The sequence below is a fragment of the Pantherophis guttatus genome, chromosome 1 (genome assembly GCF_059756535.1).
Source record: "Pantherophis guttatus breed Tessera chromosome 1, ASM5975653v1, whole genome shotgun sequence".
Lineage (NCBI taxonomy): Eukaryota > Metazoa > Chordata > Lepidosauria > Squamata > Colubridae > Pantherophis > Pantherophis guttatus.
Window position 1 is genome coordinate 298,322,917 of NC_142063.1, and position 19,873 is coordinate 298,342,789.

The following is a 19,873-nucleotide window of genomic DNA, read 5'->3' on the forward strand; positions in this document are numbered from 1 at the left end:
GAAGGGGAGGTCAACCTATTCTCCAAAGCACCTGAAGGCAGGACAAGAAGTAATGGATGGAAACTAATCAAACTTATCAGGGTCACTCAGATAACAGATAAACCTCCAAGTGCTTCAACGACCCTCTAAAAGGATGCAGACTACCAACTGTCTGCAAGGAATATAAATCCTTCCATTCCCCACTATCCTGTCAGAGCTGAAGAAGCTTCTTGAATGAGAAGCAAAACATCTTCAAAAGAAAAAACAAGAAAGTCCAGTTGCCTCCTGAAAAAGCACCTTTGGGAAAACCATTTATTTATTTATTTATTATTCATTTATTAGTCGCATTTCTATGCCGCCCAACTCCCTAGGGACTCTGGGCGGCTTACAGCAAAAAAAAAAAAAAACAATGCAAATAATATCCCGTAAAATTTTTTTAAAGAACATTAAAAACCCATACACTCCATTCCATGGCTGGGTCTCGCAAGATCGCCGTAGCGAGATCAACGGCCCTAGGCCTGCCGGAAAAGCCAGGTCTTCACTGCTTTCTGGAAGGCCAATAGGCTGGGGGCGGTCCAGACCTCAGGAGGTAATTGGTTCCAGAGAGCCGGGGCAGCCACAGAGAAGGCCCTCCCTCATGGGCCCGCCAACCAACATTGTTTAGCTGACAGGATCCGGAAGAGACCAACTCTGTGGGATCTTACCAGTCGATGGGAGCTATGCGGTAGAAGGCGGTCTTGAAGATAGCCTGCCCCTGAGCCATGTAGGGCTTTAAAGACCTTGAATTACGTCCGGAGACCGATAGGGACCCAAGTACTTCAATGACCCTCTAAAAGGATGTAGATTACCAGCTGTCTGCAATATAAATCCTTCCATTCCCCACTATCCTGTCAAAGCTGAAGAAGCTTCTTGGATGAGAAAATAATAGAATAGAATAGAATAGAATAGAATAGAATAGAATAGAATAGAATAGAATAGAATAGAATAGAATAGAATAGAATAGAATAGAATAGAATAGAATAGAATAGAATAGTTCGAATGGACTTTGGAGGTGTTCTAGTAGTCCAACCCCCTGCTTAGGCAGGATACCCTATACCACTTCAGACAAATGGTTATCCAATCTCTTCTTTAAAACTTCCAGTTTGGAGCATTTACAACTTTCTGGAGGCAAGTTGTTCCACTGATTAATTGTTCTAACTGTCATGAAGTTTCTCCTTAATGTCTTCAAAAGAAAAAACAAGAACAGTTGCCTCCTGAAAAAGCAGGTCCAACATTGGAAGTTTTTAAGAAGAGATTGGACAACAATTTGTCTGAAATGGTATAAGGTTTCCTGCTTGAGCAGGGGTTTGGACTAGAAGACCTCCAAGGACCCTTCTGTTATTCTATTATTCTTGTGACATCAAATAGAGCCAAACTATGATTTATCTTCTCCAGAAAAAATCCAATTGTGGACTATACAAATTTATGAAGCTGGTTCATTTCAGCAAATCATAATTAACAAGAATATCAAAGTAGACTTCAGATAACTGATAAATTACCATTAATAAAAAATGTAAACAAATGTCTCTGATCTTTTCGTCATCGCCATACTAAGTAAGAAGTAGCATGGGGAGTTAAGAATACCTGAGTTTAAGGGTTAGTCAACTCATGTTCTTCATTCTGCAACATTAAGCCATGGATTGATTTTACAAGAACTAGCCACAGCTAATGTAATATTTTGTCTGACTATTACCAAACAAGACAAAGAAAAACATTTGCAAAGAGAGACTATGTCCTGACTATTCATTCTGTTTTCCTCATAATTTCTCCAAAGAAATATTACTCACTTATTTTTATTAGTACAAGATTTATACCAAAGCTTCTCTAGAAATTCAAGAGGCTTATGGAATGACAATCATAGAGAGTAATTGGGACATTCATTGACATTTGAGAAAAAAACAGAAGACGAGACAAGATACTCTATTTCTATCAGAATGCATTAATTCAAGCTTCTGCAGAATTAATTCCATAAAAAAATCCAGAGGAGGCAGACTTTATGCTGGAGGAGATTCTAAATTCTAAGTTACTTTTAATAAGCAGAATAATCCCCACTTCAAATGTTATCAGTTCCATGGTGAAGTGATCTTAAGTGTGCCACTATTCCTCTGATTCTTTTTCTGACTGGAATAATATTGCCTAATCTCATCTGAATGTTCTTAGAGTTTACTGCATAATGTGTATGATATATTTTGTATTCATCTTCATCATGATCATCACCATCACCTGTATTAAAACTCACTATTGGTTTTGTACAATAGGAACCTTCTCAGTCATGGAATATAGTTATGTAAATTAGAATGTTCATCTCTAAGGCGATACACAAGTTAGCATGAAATTGGTTGAGGCAGGCAATTTTCCTTCCTATATACTTATTGTGTAAGGAAATGCTCAACACAAGAGAAGGGTGCTATACAAATCTGTTAGAGATGGCATGCTGAATTCTGCTGAGTTGGAACTCAGTGTCCCAAGTTTCCTTGAAAAGAAGAGCCCTTTGTTAATCGCATAGGAAAAAGAATGCTTAAAACACAAGTGCATTGAGCTTTTGCACATATTGAACTCTTCTTAGATGTTGAATATTTTCAGCAAGAATGCAGAATTAAAAAGACTTCTAAAGCTTCTTCCAGGCTAACGTATCTCTACAATTTCAAGGAGACTAATGAAACAATTTTTTTAAAAAAAATTCCTAATGCAATTTCTCAAGTTCTCATGTCCAAAATTTTAATGTGGGAATTATTATAAACCTTATGCGTGTACTGAGGCTTGTAAACAGAACACAACAAAATTGTAATCCAGACTCCCTTGTTATCGCTGTGTTTTAATATCAGACGAATAAATAACAAAAACAGGATGCTTATACCCTGATGCATTTAGTGCAATATGTACTTCTTTGCCTGCCTTTTATTTTATTTTTTTTCTCTCTCTCTATGGTATACTGCTGTAAATTAATCTTGCTTCATAATAAATGTTTCTTTTTAGTAGTGAATTAAATGATTCCCTTTAGGAACAATTGGAGTTGCCTATTGCTAGAATAATCTGTCAAATAGCGAAATGTTGAATATTTGGCTTCTATCCATACCTTCTTTCTCTTTTTAACTCTGGTGTTTATGAAAATAATACAGAAATAATTCTCTCGCTTCTTCTGTTCTAGTTAATAATTGTATTAATACAATTGTATTAATAAATTGTATTGTCCAGCCTGTCCTCTTGACTCCTGTCTTGATTTTACATGTGTGTTTTTTTTCCTCTTCAATTTAAAAGAAATACAGAGTTCCAGTAACTATTTACTGTTCTTTTCTTTCTGGTCTTTTGGAAAAAGCTGACAGCTATACAACCATTTGAGAAAGGGAGAGGGGTGAAACAATGAGGTTGCCATTTTACCAGTTTTAGTCAAAGTGCTACTCCCCACAGTTTTCTTCTCTTTCTCGTCATAGAATTCCATTGTTTGTTTTTTTCTTAAAGTAGTTGCAATGCAAAGATAAGACAGAGCTGGATCCCTCAATGACAAAAACAAGGAAGATTGGAAGGAAAGAATAGAATGAGGGCAGAAGTCTACTAGCAGTTTTGGAGCTCATAATAAAGAAAATCAAGAAGCTTTCCTTTCTTGATAACTGCTTTTCGAAACATATGCATAAGAAAGAATAGATATCTACATATTTATAAATTAGTTTTCAAAGGTTATGTTGAATCTTGCAGGGTTTTATGGTAGAGAAATGCTGAAGCATGTTCACAAGGAACAATAGGAGGTAATTGTGATTTAGGGTATAGAAATAGGAGAAGACTTTTAAAACTGCTACTGAATAGCAAAAGAGAATGGGTTTGGGAATAGACGCTAACAGACATTTAATGACTATAAAATAAATAGTTTTACTTAAAAAATCGGTTAGATCCATTCTCTAAACTTGGAGACATGCAGGTTTACGTGCAAAAGCTAAACATACCTATTTTATGGAATTGGTAAATAGTTAAAAGTAGTGGCAGCTATTGTTTGAATTTAAAAAGGACAAGGAAAACTTGACTGTCACTGAATGAAACATCAGAAACAAAAGGAGTGATATTTTTAGGAGAAAAAATCAGCACTGGAAACTCTTTTGGCTTATAGCTCTTCTTGTGGTTTCTTAGAGGCAATTGGCTGAAATACTTATTATCACTTTTGGAAAATCATGTGTGCTTCAAAAAAAAAAATGCAGTTATCACTTTAGGATATATGAAGATTTAGCTCTCTGAGTTGGCCAGAATTTAGCACCAAGAATCTGAGAAAAGAAGAACTAGGGCTGACATGACAGCAGTATGTGAGGATAATTAACCAGTGGAACAGCTTGCCTTCAGAAGTTGTGGGTGCTTCATCACTGGAGGTTTTTAAGAAGAACCTGGACAGCCACTTGTCTGAAATGGTATAGGGTCTCCTGCTTGAACAGGAGGCTGGACTCCAAAGCCCCTTCCAGCTCTTTTCCATTCTGTTCTATTCATTTCCAACCCTTCTCTCCTAAGAAACAGAATCATTCAGTGATTATCTGCTTCTTCCCTGTAATGTAATTCTTGGAGAAAATAAGGGAAAGTTTACTCATCTTACTTTAATTTCAGCCACTATTTGCTTCAGTCTTCTCTCATGTGGCTTCTAACAAATTACTTTGAAGGGAAGGTGGCTCTCAACAGCAAATAGGTTGCCATGTTTGATTTATTATTGAAGAAAAGGAATATTTTGAATTACTTTGCTCATTTTCAGCATTCTCTATGATCCCTGATATCCAAGTTAATAATTATGTTTATATAGCTTGGGTTGAACATCCAGATGATGATGGTGTTATACCTTTAGTCGAGTCTGGCTGTTGGTGATTCTAGAGGCCAGGTCTCTCCATATATTCCAATCTTTCACTGTTTCTTTGAGTTGTTTTATGCTTTGACTGGTGACAGCTTTGATAGTATCCAGCCACCATGTATTTTGATGGCCTGGTTTCCTGTTACCATTGAATATCCAAGATATATGAATAAACATTCATATACAATTTTAAAAACCACGAATGTAAATATTTTGGGTTAAGTATATTCTATTTTCTCTCTCATAGAACTCTAACCTAAAAAATATCTGTAGGTTTCATCTTTTTTACATTTATTTAGATCTTCAGCCTTATGAAAACTACAACTTCACACTCACAGCATGTACATTTGCTGGTTGTACTACCAGTCAGACAACTTCAGGTAGAACATTGCAAGCTGCTCCTCAAGGTAAAGACTAATTTATTAACATTTAAACCATTTATATATGAGAAGTAGACTCAGGGCACTATATCTAGGCACTGATTTTAAACAAAAACAACTCTTCAACTCCTTGTTTGTTCAGTCAAAAAGGAATTATGTTCAAATGGATCTAAGCAGAAAAATTGAAAAAACGATGGAATGGCAACCCAAGGTAAATTAAAAAAATGTTTAGAGAACACCTGCCTAACATTCTTAGTCGTAAGCCACCTAGAGATATTTGGGAGTTGGACAATCTATAAATTAAGTGAAAGACAGGAAGGAAGGAAGGAAGGAAGGAAGGAAGGAAGGAAGGAAGGAAGGAAGGAAGGAAGGAAGGAAGGAGGGAGGGAGGGAGGGAGGGAGGGAGGGAGGAAGGAAGGAAGAAGGAAGGAAATTGTGGTAGAAGTGAACACACAGATGCAAACACTTAGAAATAAACTTTATTTATAGACCATTTAAAAGAGACAATTAACAAGCTAAGAAGAAAAACAGACAACCAGAACAGCAACCAACAACCACATAAGTAGAGATTAACACCAGAAAAACTGAAGCTATACTCTAATCAAACAACTACCAAGGACAAACCACACCCACACCAAGACTGGCAGGGAGTAAACTCCATACTCCCTAGCACTAATGGTATTACCTATTCAGGTAATGAAACATCTGGGAAAATAAACGAAGTGTAAAGGACTCCCTAAGTGTATGTCTCCAGACCTCCACATTGTATTATGTGGGAAAGATCTCAAATCCTTTTGTCAATTAATTTCATTTTCAGCAATTTCTTTACCCACACAATCCTGAATAGTGCACTTTGTCACTGTAAATGTGTATATGTGTTAGTATTAAGTAACAAGAATGCATTGAATGATGTCAGTGATGATACAAGGAGTGAAAATTTTTCATATATGTAACCAATCTCCCACAAATTGAAAATATGGAATGAGGCCTAACTTTTGTCAGTCACTCCCTTTAAAGTAGTTTTTCTTTTTATTGTTTTTGTAAACTTCATTTTCCAAAATAAAAATATAAAAACTATAAATTGCTAATTATATTCCCCGCAATTGATATTTATGTAAGGCTACTGACCACGTCCTCTTACATTGATCCATGTTAAAATAAAGTGTCCTGAGACATAAGCTAAAAAACTGTCATATATCTAGTCAATCCAGTTAGTTCTGTAAAATGTGCTAATGAACTGGACAAGAACCAATAATTTAATTTTAGCTCATGCAAGACAGGCTGTTGATATGTCTGCCTGGACTGTGGGCAGGGGGGATCTCAAGAAGCTATATTTTTATATATTTATAAAATATATCTACTATATCTTTCCTAAAACAAGTAGAAGTTGGACGTATCTCGTAATGCATCACTAGCATAAGGTACATCTGTGGCACAAGACAAATTATTCTGGTGTAAACTGGTAGCATTTTGTGTAACTAAAGCTAAGCAAGATGCCTTGGCCTCAAAACCTCATATCCTTTTTACTTTCATACTACAGATACTGCAGCAGACTATTTTGATTTGGAAATGTAAAATGTCTTTTAGTGATGGTTCAGAAAGATACAACTGCAAGGCTGTTAATTAGGACATCATATTTTGGTAACTTTTTCCAGAATATATATAAGCTGCCATGTACACTAAGATCCTCAAAATGTGATCTTATTTTGCCCTTTTTTTTCTGAGGCATGCAAATGTTAAAAAATGGAAAAGGCTTATTCAGTTGTGATCCATGATTTTAAAATCTCTCCCAAACAAACTTCATCTAGTTATTACCTTGATGTTATTTAATAATTAATCAAACATTTATTTTTATTTTTTATGGAAGGATAATCTTTTGTACACTGATTGAATGATGATTAATGAATTTTGTATTGCTATATAGGTCTTTTATATTGTGTACTTTGGTACTTTTGCTGTAGTTTAGTATTACCTGAAGAAGGAGTAGTATAATTTTAAGGTTGAAGGTTAACTGTAAGAGAAATGAATTTATTTAAAAAAGTTTTTTATGTGTTAACATATTTTAATACATTTATAAAATTAAATATATACAAGTATCATTATAAACAGTTTTGCTAATGTAATTGCAGGGGTATGGTCACAGCGTCGTCATATTACAGTAAGCTCTAACGTAGTAGAATTGTATTGGGATGAGCCAGAGAAAAAAAATGGAATTGTCATTCAATATAGATTATTTTGTAATGGAGAAGAGATTTTCAAAGGTGGTGGAGAAAATCTGAATTTCACTCATTCCGCCATGCAACCAAATAACAGGTAAAATGTCACTTATTTGAGAAAGGATGTAGTTTAATTTTTTATAATATATATATTGATATATCATACCTTAACCAACATTTGGGCCCAGCTCAAGGACTATGCAGAGATGTAGATTTGATGGGCAATGTATCATTTGGAACATACATGGGCAGGCATTTAGCATCCATTGGGATCACCTTAAACAAAACATGTCCTTTCCAAGGATTTGGTACCTGCTGTAGATGGCAGCCACACAAGCCCAGGAAAGGAGAACTGTTTTAGGAGCTTCCAGTTGGGGCTCCATCCATGCCTTTGTGTGCTCCAAATCACATTAAGCCTTTGAAAGCACAGCCTAAATTGTTGGCCCCAGCATGAATGTCTCATGTAAATAAAAATTGTAATCAAAATGACACTGAATACAGTTCCCCATGAACTTCACGTAACGATACCTATATAGATTGTAGAAAACAAGTCTTACGGGTAACTAATAATTAGCCCATTGGGCTTTCCAGAAGAGCTTTCACTTAGTCACAAATATAAGGTGACCAGATTTTAATATTGGTAAAGAGGGACATTGTGGGCGTGGCTTATTTTGTGGGCGTGGCTAGCTGGTCATGTGACTGGGTGGGTGTGGCTAGCTGGTCATGTGACTGGGTGGGCGTGGCTAGCTGGTCATGTGACCGGGTGGCCATGGCTATGTGTATAGGGTAAGGTGAACAGATTTTAACATTGGTAAGAAGGACACCATTGTGGGCGTGACTTATTGTGTGGGCGTGGCTTGGAGGCCATGTGACTGGGTGGGCGTGGCTAGCTGGTCATGTGACCGGGTGGCCATGGCTATGTGTATAGGGACTACTCAGAGGGCTGAAAAGTCATTTCTGACAGGTCCTCACACTTTTGACTGGTCCTCACACTTATGACCATCCTCATATTTATGCCCATGCAGCATTCTTAACAACCATGTCACTCATTTCACAACTGCTTCTCTTCACCATGATGACAAGATAGGGCAAAAATGTAAAATGTGAGGACAGTCGTAAGTTCGAGGACTGGTCAAAAGTGCGAGGACCAGTCAAAAATAACTTTTTCAGCCCTCTGAGTAGTCCATATGCACAAAAGGACTAACCAGAGGGCTGAAAAAGGTCATTTCTGACAGGTCCTCGCACTTTTGACTGGTCCTCACACTTATGACCATCCTCACATTTATGCCCGTGCAGTATTCTTAACAACCATGTCACTCATTTCACAACTGCTTCTCTTCACCATGGTGACAAGATAGGGCAAAAACATAAAATGTGAGGACAGTCGTAAGTTCGAGGACTGGTCAAAAGTGTGAGGACCAGTCAAAAATAACTTTTTCAGCCCTCTGAGTAGTCCATATGCACAAAAGGACTAACCAGAGGGCTGAAAAAGGTCATTTCTGACAGGTCCTCGCACTTTTGACTGGTCCTCACACTTATGACCATCCTCACATTTATGCCCGTGCAGTATTCTTAACAACCATGTCACTCATTTCACAACTGCTTCTCTTCACCATGGTGATAAGATAGGGCAAAAACGTAAAATGTGAGGACAGTCGTAAGTTCGAGGACTGGTCAAAAGTGTGAGGACCAGTCAAAAATAACTTTTTCAGCCCTCTGAGTAGTCCATATGCACAAAAGGATACAGCAATAGAGAGGGATGAAGGAAGGGAAGGGAAATTAGAGTAGGAGTGAGGGTAAGAGGGGGAGGAAGAGAGGAGGAGAAGGAGAAAGGAAGAGGAAGTAGGGAGGAGAAGAAGAGGGGGGGAAGAGAAAGTAAGAAGGAAAGAAAAAAGAGAGGTGGTAGGTTTGAGGAGAAAGATTGCTGTACAATAAAAAAGATGAAAGGGAAGAAAGCCAACCCCAAACAAATATAAAGATATTAAGATAAAGAATGAATGGTTAAACTTTAAAGAATAAAAGAGAACAAATATGAATAAATAGCAATAATTAGAAACACACATACAAACATACAATTTATTTTCTTTGAACAGAGTATTTGGCCGGTTCACAAATTTAAACAGTGTTTAGTCACTTCAATTAAATTTACAATTTCTATATTTCCTTTTTGCCATATTTATTCCTCATCTATTTTTTAAAAAAAACCAATATTATCCTTCATTCTCATCTCTAATCTTAATCAAATTCAATTTTTCCCTTCTATTCTATATTATACCTCTTCCCATTGTCATCTATTTTTATATCCATCCTCACATTGTTTAATTATGTAATACAGTTGTTTAATACAAATTCAACATTTTAATATAAATCAATTAGTTATATAACTATCTTTTTTGTATATTAATCAATATGAACATGAATATTCCAATTATTTCCATGCAATCCAATTTCTTACAAATCAATTAATTATATTTACCAATAATAATAAACCAAATAATTTCCCCCATATATTCCTCAGAACCACAACTTAACCATTTCTGCTTTCAACACAATATACAATTAATAGTATCTCAATTATTACAATTCCCTAATTAAATAGAGCTTTTTTTCTTTTGTGTTTTAAAATCTTGAACTCTCCTCCTAAATTTCCCATTGTTTGCAGTTTTTCACCTACCTTTTTTTGGGAGGAAAAATAAAAATAAAAATAAATATCTCTCTGCCTCATTTTGTCACGTTGCACCAAAGATCCTGGTTTCGGTTTCGTTTCTGCAGCTTAGCTAGGGGGGAAAAAAACTGTTTCAGGAACTCTTTACACTGATTGCCTGTAGGGCGGCCCTTTGAAGCCCCGGGCAAGAGTTTAAACAGTTTTTTTTTCTTCTAGCCATCAGCTGGGGCTCAAGAGGCAGCGGGACTCAGGAGGCAGAATGAAAAATCGGGACTTTTTTGAAACGCTGCGGGACGCGGGACAAATTGCTAAAAATCGGGACTGTCCCGCCAAAAGCGGGACGTCTGGTCACCTTACACAAATAGGTTAATCCAAGTCTAGAATTTCTGAAATTATATTCCAGCATGTGTGTTTATTGAATAGAATAGAATAGAATAGAATAGAATAGAATAGAATAGAATAGAATAGAATAGAATAGAATAGAATAGAATAGAATAGAATAGAATAGAATTTGGCCAAGTGTGATTGGACATACAAGGAATTTGTCTTGGTGCATATGCTCTCAGTGTACATAAAAGAAAAGATACTTCATCAAAAATCATAAGGTACAACACTTAATGATAGTCATAGGGTACAAATAAGCAATCCGGAAACAATATCAATATAAATTGTAAGGATACAAGCAACAAAATTACAGTCATACAGTCATAAGTGGAAGAAGATGGGTGGTAGGAACGATGAGATTAATAGTAGTGCAGACTTAGTAAATAGTTTGACAGTGTTGATGGAATTATTTGTTTAGCAGAGTGATGGCATTCGGGGACAAACTGTTCTTGTGTCTAGTTGTTCTGGTGTGCAGTGCTCTATAGCGTTGTTTTGACGGTAGGAGTTGAAACAGTTTATGTCCAGGATGTGAGGGGTCTGTAAATATTTTCACAGCCCTCTTTTTGACTCTTGCAGTATACAGGTTCTCAATGGCAGGTTGGTAGCAATTGCTTTTTCTGCAGTTCTAATTATCCTCTGAAGTCTGTGTCTGTCTATTGCCATGATATGGAAGTGGGTTTCTGCTGGGATTTATTTTTCTAGTCTAATCTATAGCCTGCAGGGTCAGAGTGGTTTCTGTTCACATGTTAACCATAACTAATCCTGAGTTTCTAGAATAGTCAGGGCTGGCTAGCTATTTCCATCCATTGTAATTACCAATCAATCATATCTATCATATTGTGATATTTTTAATTAAGCCATGCAAAATGTTCAGCCATACAGTCATACCACTGCTGCTGATTTTGTTTACAAATATGTTGTTTTGTCAATCCAGCTACAGCTACCATGAATAGATAGGCTTTTGTTTCAGAAACCATATTTTAAAAAAGAGTGCATGAAATAAAGGAAAGACAAAATGGTGGCACAGATTATGGAAGGTTTTTTTCCCTACATGTACACATAGGAAGTACAATTTAGTACAATTAGCTTGTCAGATATTGACTTGTAAGATTTGCATCCCACTTTCATATAGGACCATAAATGTCAGCATGCATAATGTTTCCTTCTCCATTTTTTCCCCCTACAACAACCCTGTGAGATAGTTTGATCTGAGAGATAGTGAGTGAAGTCCCTCAGGCAGAATAACTGTTAAGCGGTCTCCTTGATCCTCGTCCACCTTACACTACACATATGCATGATGGCCAAAGAATAAGCACTTATTTCTAGTACCTGCTCTTAATGCATAACTACAAAATAGATGGATTAAGGGTATGTGTGTGAGAGAGAGAGAGAGAGGGAGAAGGGGGAGATGACATTCATATAAATGGTTGACATTACATTGTGTTGGAATATGATAAATATAATGAATGCTAAAATAATTGTAAAATATTTTTATATTCTCGGCTTTGTTTCTTCTTCTCCTTTTTTTCCCCTCGTACCTTCATGTGTATTTATAGATACGTTTACCAGCTAGAAGCCAGTACGTGGGGTGGTAGCAATATCAGTGAAAAATATATCGTCCAGACACCAGCAACAACACCAGAGGAGATTCACATACCATATAATATCACAGTAATTAATGCATATTCCATATTCGTAGCATGGGACATTCCTGGTAAGCATATGTATTAGTATTCAGAAGTTCATAGATAACTTATGTATCTGTTTCAGTTATTTATTATTTCCTCTGCTTGGTTCCCATTATATAAAGAGGCATACTTGGAAGTTGTTTTGATGCAAGGGTACATCCTAAGGCAGATATTAGGAAATGTTATCAATTCCATATAACAGCAATAGACAACCACCTTTTGGATTTTTCTACTTTAGGCATCAAAATAATTTAAGTCATCTGTAACAGATGATAAACTAATTAATGAAATAATTAAGCAATAAAATCAACTATACTCTGTTCAAATATAAAAAATGCCATATTATGGATTTAATTTAATGATGGGCATTGAGCTATACTAGTAGTTGTAGCTTCAGTCTATTTTAGTCTAAATTAATCAATTTATTAAAATTGGTTTCAGGACAGGGTGAAACAGTCACTGATAATCATGCTTCTTTTTGTTTCCTGTTCTATTGAATGCAATACATATTCAGTCATTATGACCACAAATTAAACACACACCGACAAAAGTTCAGAAAGAAAGGTAAAATAAATCCTAGGTTTTTTGTAATGAGAAGTAGCATTGCAAGATGATGAAGATAGATAGGAGAAAGAGAGAGAGAGAGAGAGATGCTTATAAGTAATATTGTTATTTATTTAAAAAAGTAATGATATATAACAAATTAGCTTGTTTATAATTTAGGATTTTAAAAAATCTATTCACTTCTGTTATAAAAAATATTCAAATATATTGATATGTATTGCTAAAAACATAATAACCATTTTAATATTCAGTATTTATCCCAAATGATTTAAAATATTAAAATATTTACACCTTGCACAAAGGTCACCGGGTGAAAAGATAATATAAAAACATTAAATATAAAGTTACCAGGTAAACATTTACATGCATGCTTGGAATAGTAAATATTATTGTATGTCCATTGAATCAATTCTTAATAGATCTATAATATCCTGAGCTGTCAATCTTTTAGTTTTCAGAAGCACAAAATCCATTATAGAAAAGCTATAATATATGAAAAAGATTAAAATCTTAAATTAAACTCACTCCCCTCCACCTGTACTGCCTAAAAGGATTTAAAAACCCAGGAGAAGGTGGATGAATTTGACTTATAATCTACAGCTGATTTCATTGGAAAGTGTCCTGTACTGCCTCAGTTTTGATAATAAGTTTCTATGAAAGCTTTGAATATTCACTCTAACAGTCCATTCTCTGTGTAAGCTAGGACCTAGCTAAAGCGATGTGTGGAATTTTTTTATGTGATCAGGTTGTTTACACCAAGAATTTTTAATTAAAAAATAGATGACATCTGGATGTCCTGCAAACATCTGGATGATCTCAAGCTATATAGAATATGCTGGTACTATTTGCCAAACATCTGAATTAACACAATTGTTCTGACCTAGCTCTCCAGACATGACAAATCTTCTGACGTGAACTCAAATGATTCCTTTAGTAGGAACGCCAGCAGTTCCGCAAAAAGTTTATCTCACAGGCTAACAAGTCCAGCCGGCCGGAAGATGAATAGTTGTCTGCCACACCTATTCATCTCTGCCCTCTTCCTTTTATTCCCAGAGGTAGGGTGGGGCCTCATTTGCAGCGATGGCTCGTCCTTCCCCAGGATCAGCGCACGCCTTTCCACTGCTCTCCCCTTCTCTGCCTTCTACACAGCTGCACATCAGGCACTGGACCCAGCTGTTCCTCTTCTTCATCAACCACCTCCCGACCTGGGGGCTGTTGGCTGTCCATCTGAGGGCTAACAGATGGCCCAGGCTCTGCCTATCTCCCTCTCTCCCTCTCTCTCTCTCTCTCTCTCTCTCTCCCTCTCTCTCTCTCTCTCTCTCTCTCTCTCTCTCTCCAGCTCGATTCCCTCTTCCCCCTTGGAGCTCCCAGGTTGCCCTGATGCTGGCCCTTACTTCCATGCCTCCTCCTCTGATTCGGCTGTTGGAGGGACCAGCGGCCGACAGGCCACAACAACAATCTTTATATGGTAACCCTGATCAAAAAGAAAAGCTAAGTTCTTTTGGATAAAAATAAAAACTTCCCTCTGTTCTTTCCTTTCCCTTTTATCTGTTTGAGTTGATATGTTTTAAAACTTAAAGATAAGAAATTACAGTAGATTCTCATAGTTTAGTGCACGTTGCCATGCGGGAAGTGAATGTAAAATATCTGCTCCTAGGGATATGGGAACAGATAATTACAGTCAGCTGTCATCTTTTGTTTTCTTTTATGCACTTCCTGGGGTGCCTGACAAGGACACAGATGGGGGCACTATAGGATCCTGGTTTGATCCAAGATTTTTCTACACTTAGACACGTTAATAACATTTGAAACAGAAACTTGCCCATCACTTTAAAAGGACAGTTCTGTTACCAGCATTTTTCTAAGGGAAGTGAAGAGAAAGGCTGATAAGAAGCTCTTGCTTAGAAATTAATGTGCTGAGTAAGTACAGCATAGTTCACTCGCACACCAAGAATTCAACCTTATCATTTTTTTTAATTTGATTTATATGCCGCCCTTCTCCGGAGACTCAGGGCGGCTTACAATGCATTAAGCAATAGCCTTCATACTTTTGTATATTTATACAAAGTCAGCTTATTGCCCCCACAACTGGGTCCTCAATTTACCTACTTTAGAAAGGATGGAAGGCTGAGTCAACCTTGAGCCTGGTAAGATTCGAACCTGCAGTAATTGCAGGCAGCTGATGTTAATAACAGGGTGCTTTAGACCACTGTACTACCAAGGCTCTTGACATGTGAAACAGCTGATAGCCATGTATATTTGTAAAGCTTGTGTGGATTCCCTGGAACACTGAACAACGTTGTAAAAGAAGAAATTACTCATAATTATTCTTTTAGGTTAAAAGAGGAACTTACTCATAAACTTACTCATAAGACCTTGTTCATAATTTCAATTTTGGTGTCAGTTTCTCCCTGTCTAGCATATCCACTTTCTTTGTCTGATGAAGTGTGTGATAAATATTGCATCTCCTACCAGATGTGATAGGTGAGGGCACTTGTCACCCATCCACAAAAAAGGAAAGCTACATCAAAAATCTATCTTCTTTAATCAGTAATTCCAAACAATAATGCATCTTAAGGAATGATTAAGCTTGTTGCTGACCATAAAGTGGATCCATTAGGCTTATTATCTGAAAAATTAAGTAGAAACATAATGTTTGATGAAGCAGGAAAGTTTTTTACAAAGATCCAATAACAATATAGAAATTTTTTAGATACAGAATGCAGATAGGCTGAGGATTTGTGGAGTGGTGTTGACCAAGAGATCAATAACTGAGAATTTGTCAAAAAAGATGGCACAAGAAAGTCTTTTTACAAGAATCCTGACAAATAGATATGAGGCTTTGCTATATCTAAGACTATCCATGAAAAGCTAAATTGTAAAGGAAAGGCAACCCATAAAATTGGGACCTGAGAAACTGCGGTACTGTGAAAAAGCAGGTGGTGATAGGAGCAATTGAAAGTAGTACAGCGTTCCTCCCTACATAATAGCTATTATAACATGAATTACACACCCTGCAGGAAGTATTCATGTCAGGTTGAATCTTATTTTCCTTAGAGTTTACTTTTTCCATGGATAATTCCTCTCTTATTCTTTTAATACTTTATATAGAAACGATATTTATTTATTTATTTTATTTTATTTCCGATTTCTATACCACCCTTCTTCCTGAGGACTCAGGGCGGTGTACAGCCAGAATTAAAAACATGCAATACAAATATTAAAAAACAATTAAAATATATATAAATTTGGCCCAAAAATTAAAAATCACAACCAATTAAAACATTTAAAAATTTCTTCCTAAACCAGCCCGGCTTGCTGGAAAAAATGGGTTTTAAGGGCACAGTGGAAGGCACTGAGGTCTTGGATTCTCCTTATCTCTGGGGGCAACTGATTCCAGAGGGTAGGTGCCCCCACAGAGAAGGCCCTATATTTCTCTCTTTTGAAATCAAGCTTTAAAATAAGGATTGGCAGTGATTCTCCCACTGAGATCGGTTATTTTAACTGATATTGTCTCCTAGAATAAAATTACTTTTTATTCATCAAATGTTAATGAGAAGCTAGTTGGTCACAGTATCCTTCTTCTATGAAAAGAAGCAACATTTTGGCATTTGATCTCCTTGTCTTCTTAATAAATTTAGATTGCATAAGGACCCATCCATACACATCGAGTCTCTTTTTATTTTACTTAGGATGTTTCAACCATAGTGGTATCTCTAAATTCCAAAGCTTTATAAATTTAATAATTCAAAAAAAACCTCTTACCAAATTGGTAAAAGTAGTGGTTTCATTAGTTAAGGAATGGAAAGATGTTTGAACCTATTTCACTTAGGCTGATAACGTGATTGAGATAGAGAGACCCCACTTCTACTTTACCCTCAGACATAGCAGTGGTCTGAGCGATCTTTCAGTCCAGTCTACCTCAAAAGCTTATTATTGTCACAAGCATGTAGACTTGCTGATGATGGCACTATTAATGATATTGACTTATTTTAAAATGCATTAATAGCCGTTTTTGTATGGTTGACAAGATTGATAATACTATGATATCTTTCCGTACTATCACCATATATTTCTTGAAAGGCCTGTTTTCTAATTCAAAAGCTAATCCCACATGAAAATTTAACCACAATATTGGATTTATTCCAGGATCTCACCACTTTTCTTTCAAAACTGTTTAAGGCTATTCAGTTTATTTTTCATATTAAGATTGTTTTGTTCATGGTCATTATATCAATCTGGCCAGCTAGAGAACTAAATGCATTGCAGGTAGCTTCACCATACCTAGAAGTATTATAGATAGATTCTCGTACCTAATACCGGTATTGTTCTATGAGAAAATTGTCATGAAACTTCCACCCATAATAATTTCTGATTTCCATCTTTACCAGCTATCCTTACTTTTTCCAACCTAAGACTGTTGGAACTTTTCCTCAAACTTTAAGTACTAGAATAAGTTTTGAGGGTTTATAAAACTGCATCTTTTTCTTGTTGGAAGAGATTTTTCTTTGGTTATAATGAAGCAGAGAAATGGCCTTCCAGTATCTTCTCAACATTTCACCCAACAGACTTAAGAGGTCATCCTTTAATGTTACAGATTAACTGAACTGCCAGCTCTTTGCCATTTGAACTTCTCTATAATAGTTCAGCTATCTCCTCTGCTCCACTAATTTCAGTACTTGCAGCATATAACCCTGTTGCTTGAAAACCAAAATTAAAAACTGGGCAAGCAGGCAAGTAATTGTTAACCTTGGTTAACAGCTGTTTTTTTTTAAAATAAATAATAAGCATTTATCAATCATTTTGCCTTCCTTCTCTATCTACAATTCCTGGTCTACTACTATGTGCTTGGTCTATATTTGTACAAAAAAGTTGCCAGATTGAGTATACAGAATTTTAGTAGCAGTCAGAACACAGTAAAAATTACACAGTGCATTGCTAATGTAAGATGTATCTAGAAATCTCATTTGCTTATGGTGATTTTGTTTTGTTTGAGAAAATAACATTTTTATTTGCCTATTTGGTATTAATCAAGTTACTTTAATAAGGCAGTGTAATATATTCTGGTTTTATGACAAGATAGGTATACAATAATAAATCTTAATGAAAACAAATATTTTCTTTTATATTAATCCAAAGCATGAAAACCCTTAAAGTGAAATTCTATAAGAATTAAAGATTGAATCTGAAACACCACCATTTCAGGTTTAATTGAGAAAATATATTTCAAAATTAATAGCTTCTATTACCCGTTGACTCTACTAATGTCTCTAATCAAGAATCTTGAACATAACATTTAAAAGCAACTATTTTTCTTAAACCTTTTCCTTCCAGGACATATTTGTTTTAAAATGAATACAGTATTGAACATTTCAAGATGCCCTTCGAATGACTTGTCCATTTTTCACTGTGTAAATACAAAGAAGAATGGCAGGGGACACCATCGAGATGCTGTTTGTTTGACTTGTCCTGTTACAAAATTTGCACTTGCCATGCAATGAAGTCATAAAAAAAAAAAAAAGCAGAATAATTTAACTTTTTTAATTCATAAAGATAATCATGGTTTTCTGATTACATCTTAACTTCATAAATGTTAAATAACCTATCAGCATCTAGTTGTTGTAAATTATGAAAAAGAGTATTGCTGGGAATATTAACCAACTAAATCCTTGTTCTTTAGTGAACATGAAAATGCATTATGGCAGGTTGTCATTGTGCTCACGGTAACTTTGACACCAAATAACAAAACTGCCATTTGTACTTAGGGTAAATTAGTTCACTTTTGCTTTTACTGTTCCTTTCATTCTGACATAAATGTATGAACTCTGGAACTAACCAAGTCATGTGGTTTCCCCACTGAGTTTAGTCAGTCTGCCCATTTCATTCCATTCATTCATCAGAACATCAATGCTATAGTAGTTTCAAAATCACTGCTTTTATTTTAAAATATAGGAAGTTTTCTTCCAACCATTTCCAATTTCAATAACATTCTATGAACTTATTTTATTTATTTTATTACAGGGTCATTTAAGAGCAATGTACCTTTGGAGTACAATATATTACTAGATGCTGGCAGTACCGCCCCACTTGTAAAACCAGTTGGGCAGCCCAAATTCATTGTTCTGGATGGACTTGATCCATGCACCCAATATGAGATAAGGATACAAGCCTGCCAGAATGGTAAGATGTTAAGTAATTCCATTTTGTTATTGGAAGACAGTGCAATTTTGCAAAATATAGTCTGTTTAAATAACAGAATAACATCTTATTCCAAAATGTTTACCTAGTAAAAGCAAACCTAGGATTGAATCGTTTATTTTACACATCTCCATATTGTATCATGAATATTTCAATAGAAAATTTAAATAGTTCACATTTGGGAGAATGTCAGCCCTTTTTATGAAAAACATAAAACAAGGTGTTTTTTAAAATTGTTCTAGAAATACACATCGGAGAAAATCCATTCCCAATTAATGCTACATCAGTAATTTATATATCCCTTTTATTATTCATAGGAAACAAAAGGATAGCTCTCTCTTATTTAGAATTATAAGAAATGTATGAAACCTGATCTAATGGGTTTTGTTAACATGGGTACAGCATAATGGAATTCTTCAGGTGGTATTGAATATGAGACTGCCTTGGTCTCTGGGCTTCTGAGGCAAGTGGCATTCCTCCATTGGAAAACAAACTAAATCTTTGGAAAATCATCATCATCATCATCTTGCCCCAAACCAAATTGTTTCAAAAATATCTTGCATGGTCTGTATTCTAAAAGAAGGAATGTTGTAAATCATACATTGCCAAACAGATAGGACTTTAATAAGGACTGATAACTGAGCCGAGAACATGAGGTTGACATATGTTAAAAGAAACACAATTTTTGCCAAGATTTTTCAATTGGCTGAGTTTCAGAAAGCAAACCAGTAAGCAAGCAGGAATGAGTATTGCTTCTTATTTTTGCTTTCCCTTTGTTAAAGCAAAATGGAAAATGGTGATTTTGTGTCAGCTTACTATCTTACTTATCTATCTGTGTTATGAATGGACTTTGATATCAATTTATTTTATATATTTGAATGGACTTTATGAGGAATTGGATCAACACACCATATAGGGCAGAAACTAAGAAAGCAAATCGGAAC

The 19,873-nt window shown here is 35.7% G+C and overlaps 1 protein-coding gene across 1 annotated transcript in view; it reads left to right on the forward strand.

Moving 5' to 3' along the window:
• USH2A (usherin) overlaps positions 1-19,873 on the forward strand; it is a 458,447-nt gene that overhangs the window by 365,716 nt on the left and 72,858 nt on the right. The window contains exons 53-56 of the mRNA XM_087891378.1: positions 5,134-5,241; positions 7,344-7,527; positions 12,036-12,193; positions 18,753-18,911. Of these exons, the coding sequence (XP_087747504.1) occupies positions 5,134-5,241; positions 7,344-7,527; positions 12,036-12,193; positions 18,753-18,911 (609 nt within the window). The remainder of the gene's footprint in view (positions 1-5,133; positions 5,242-7,343; positions 7,528-12,035; positions 12,194-18,752; positions 18,912-19,873) is intronic.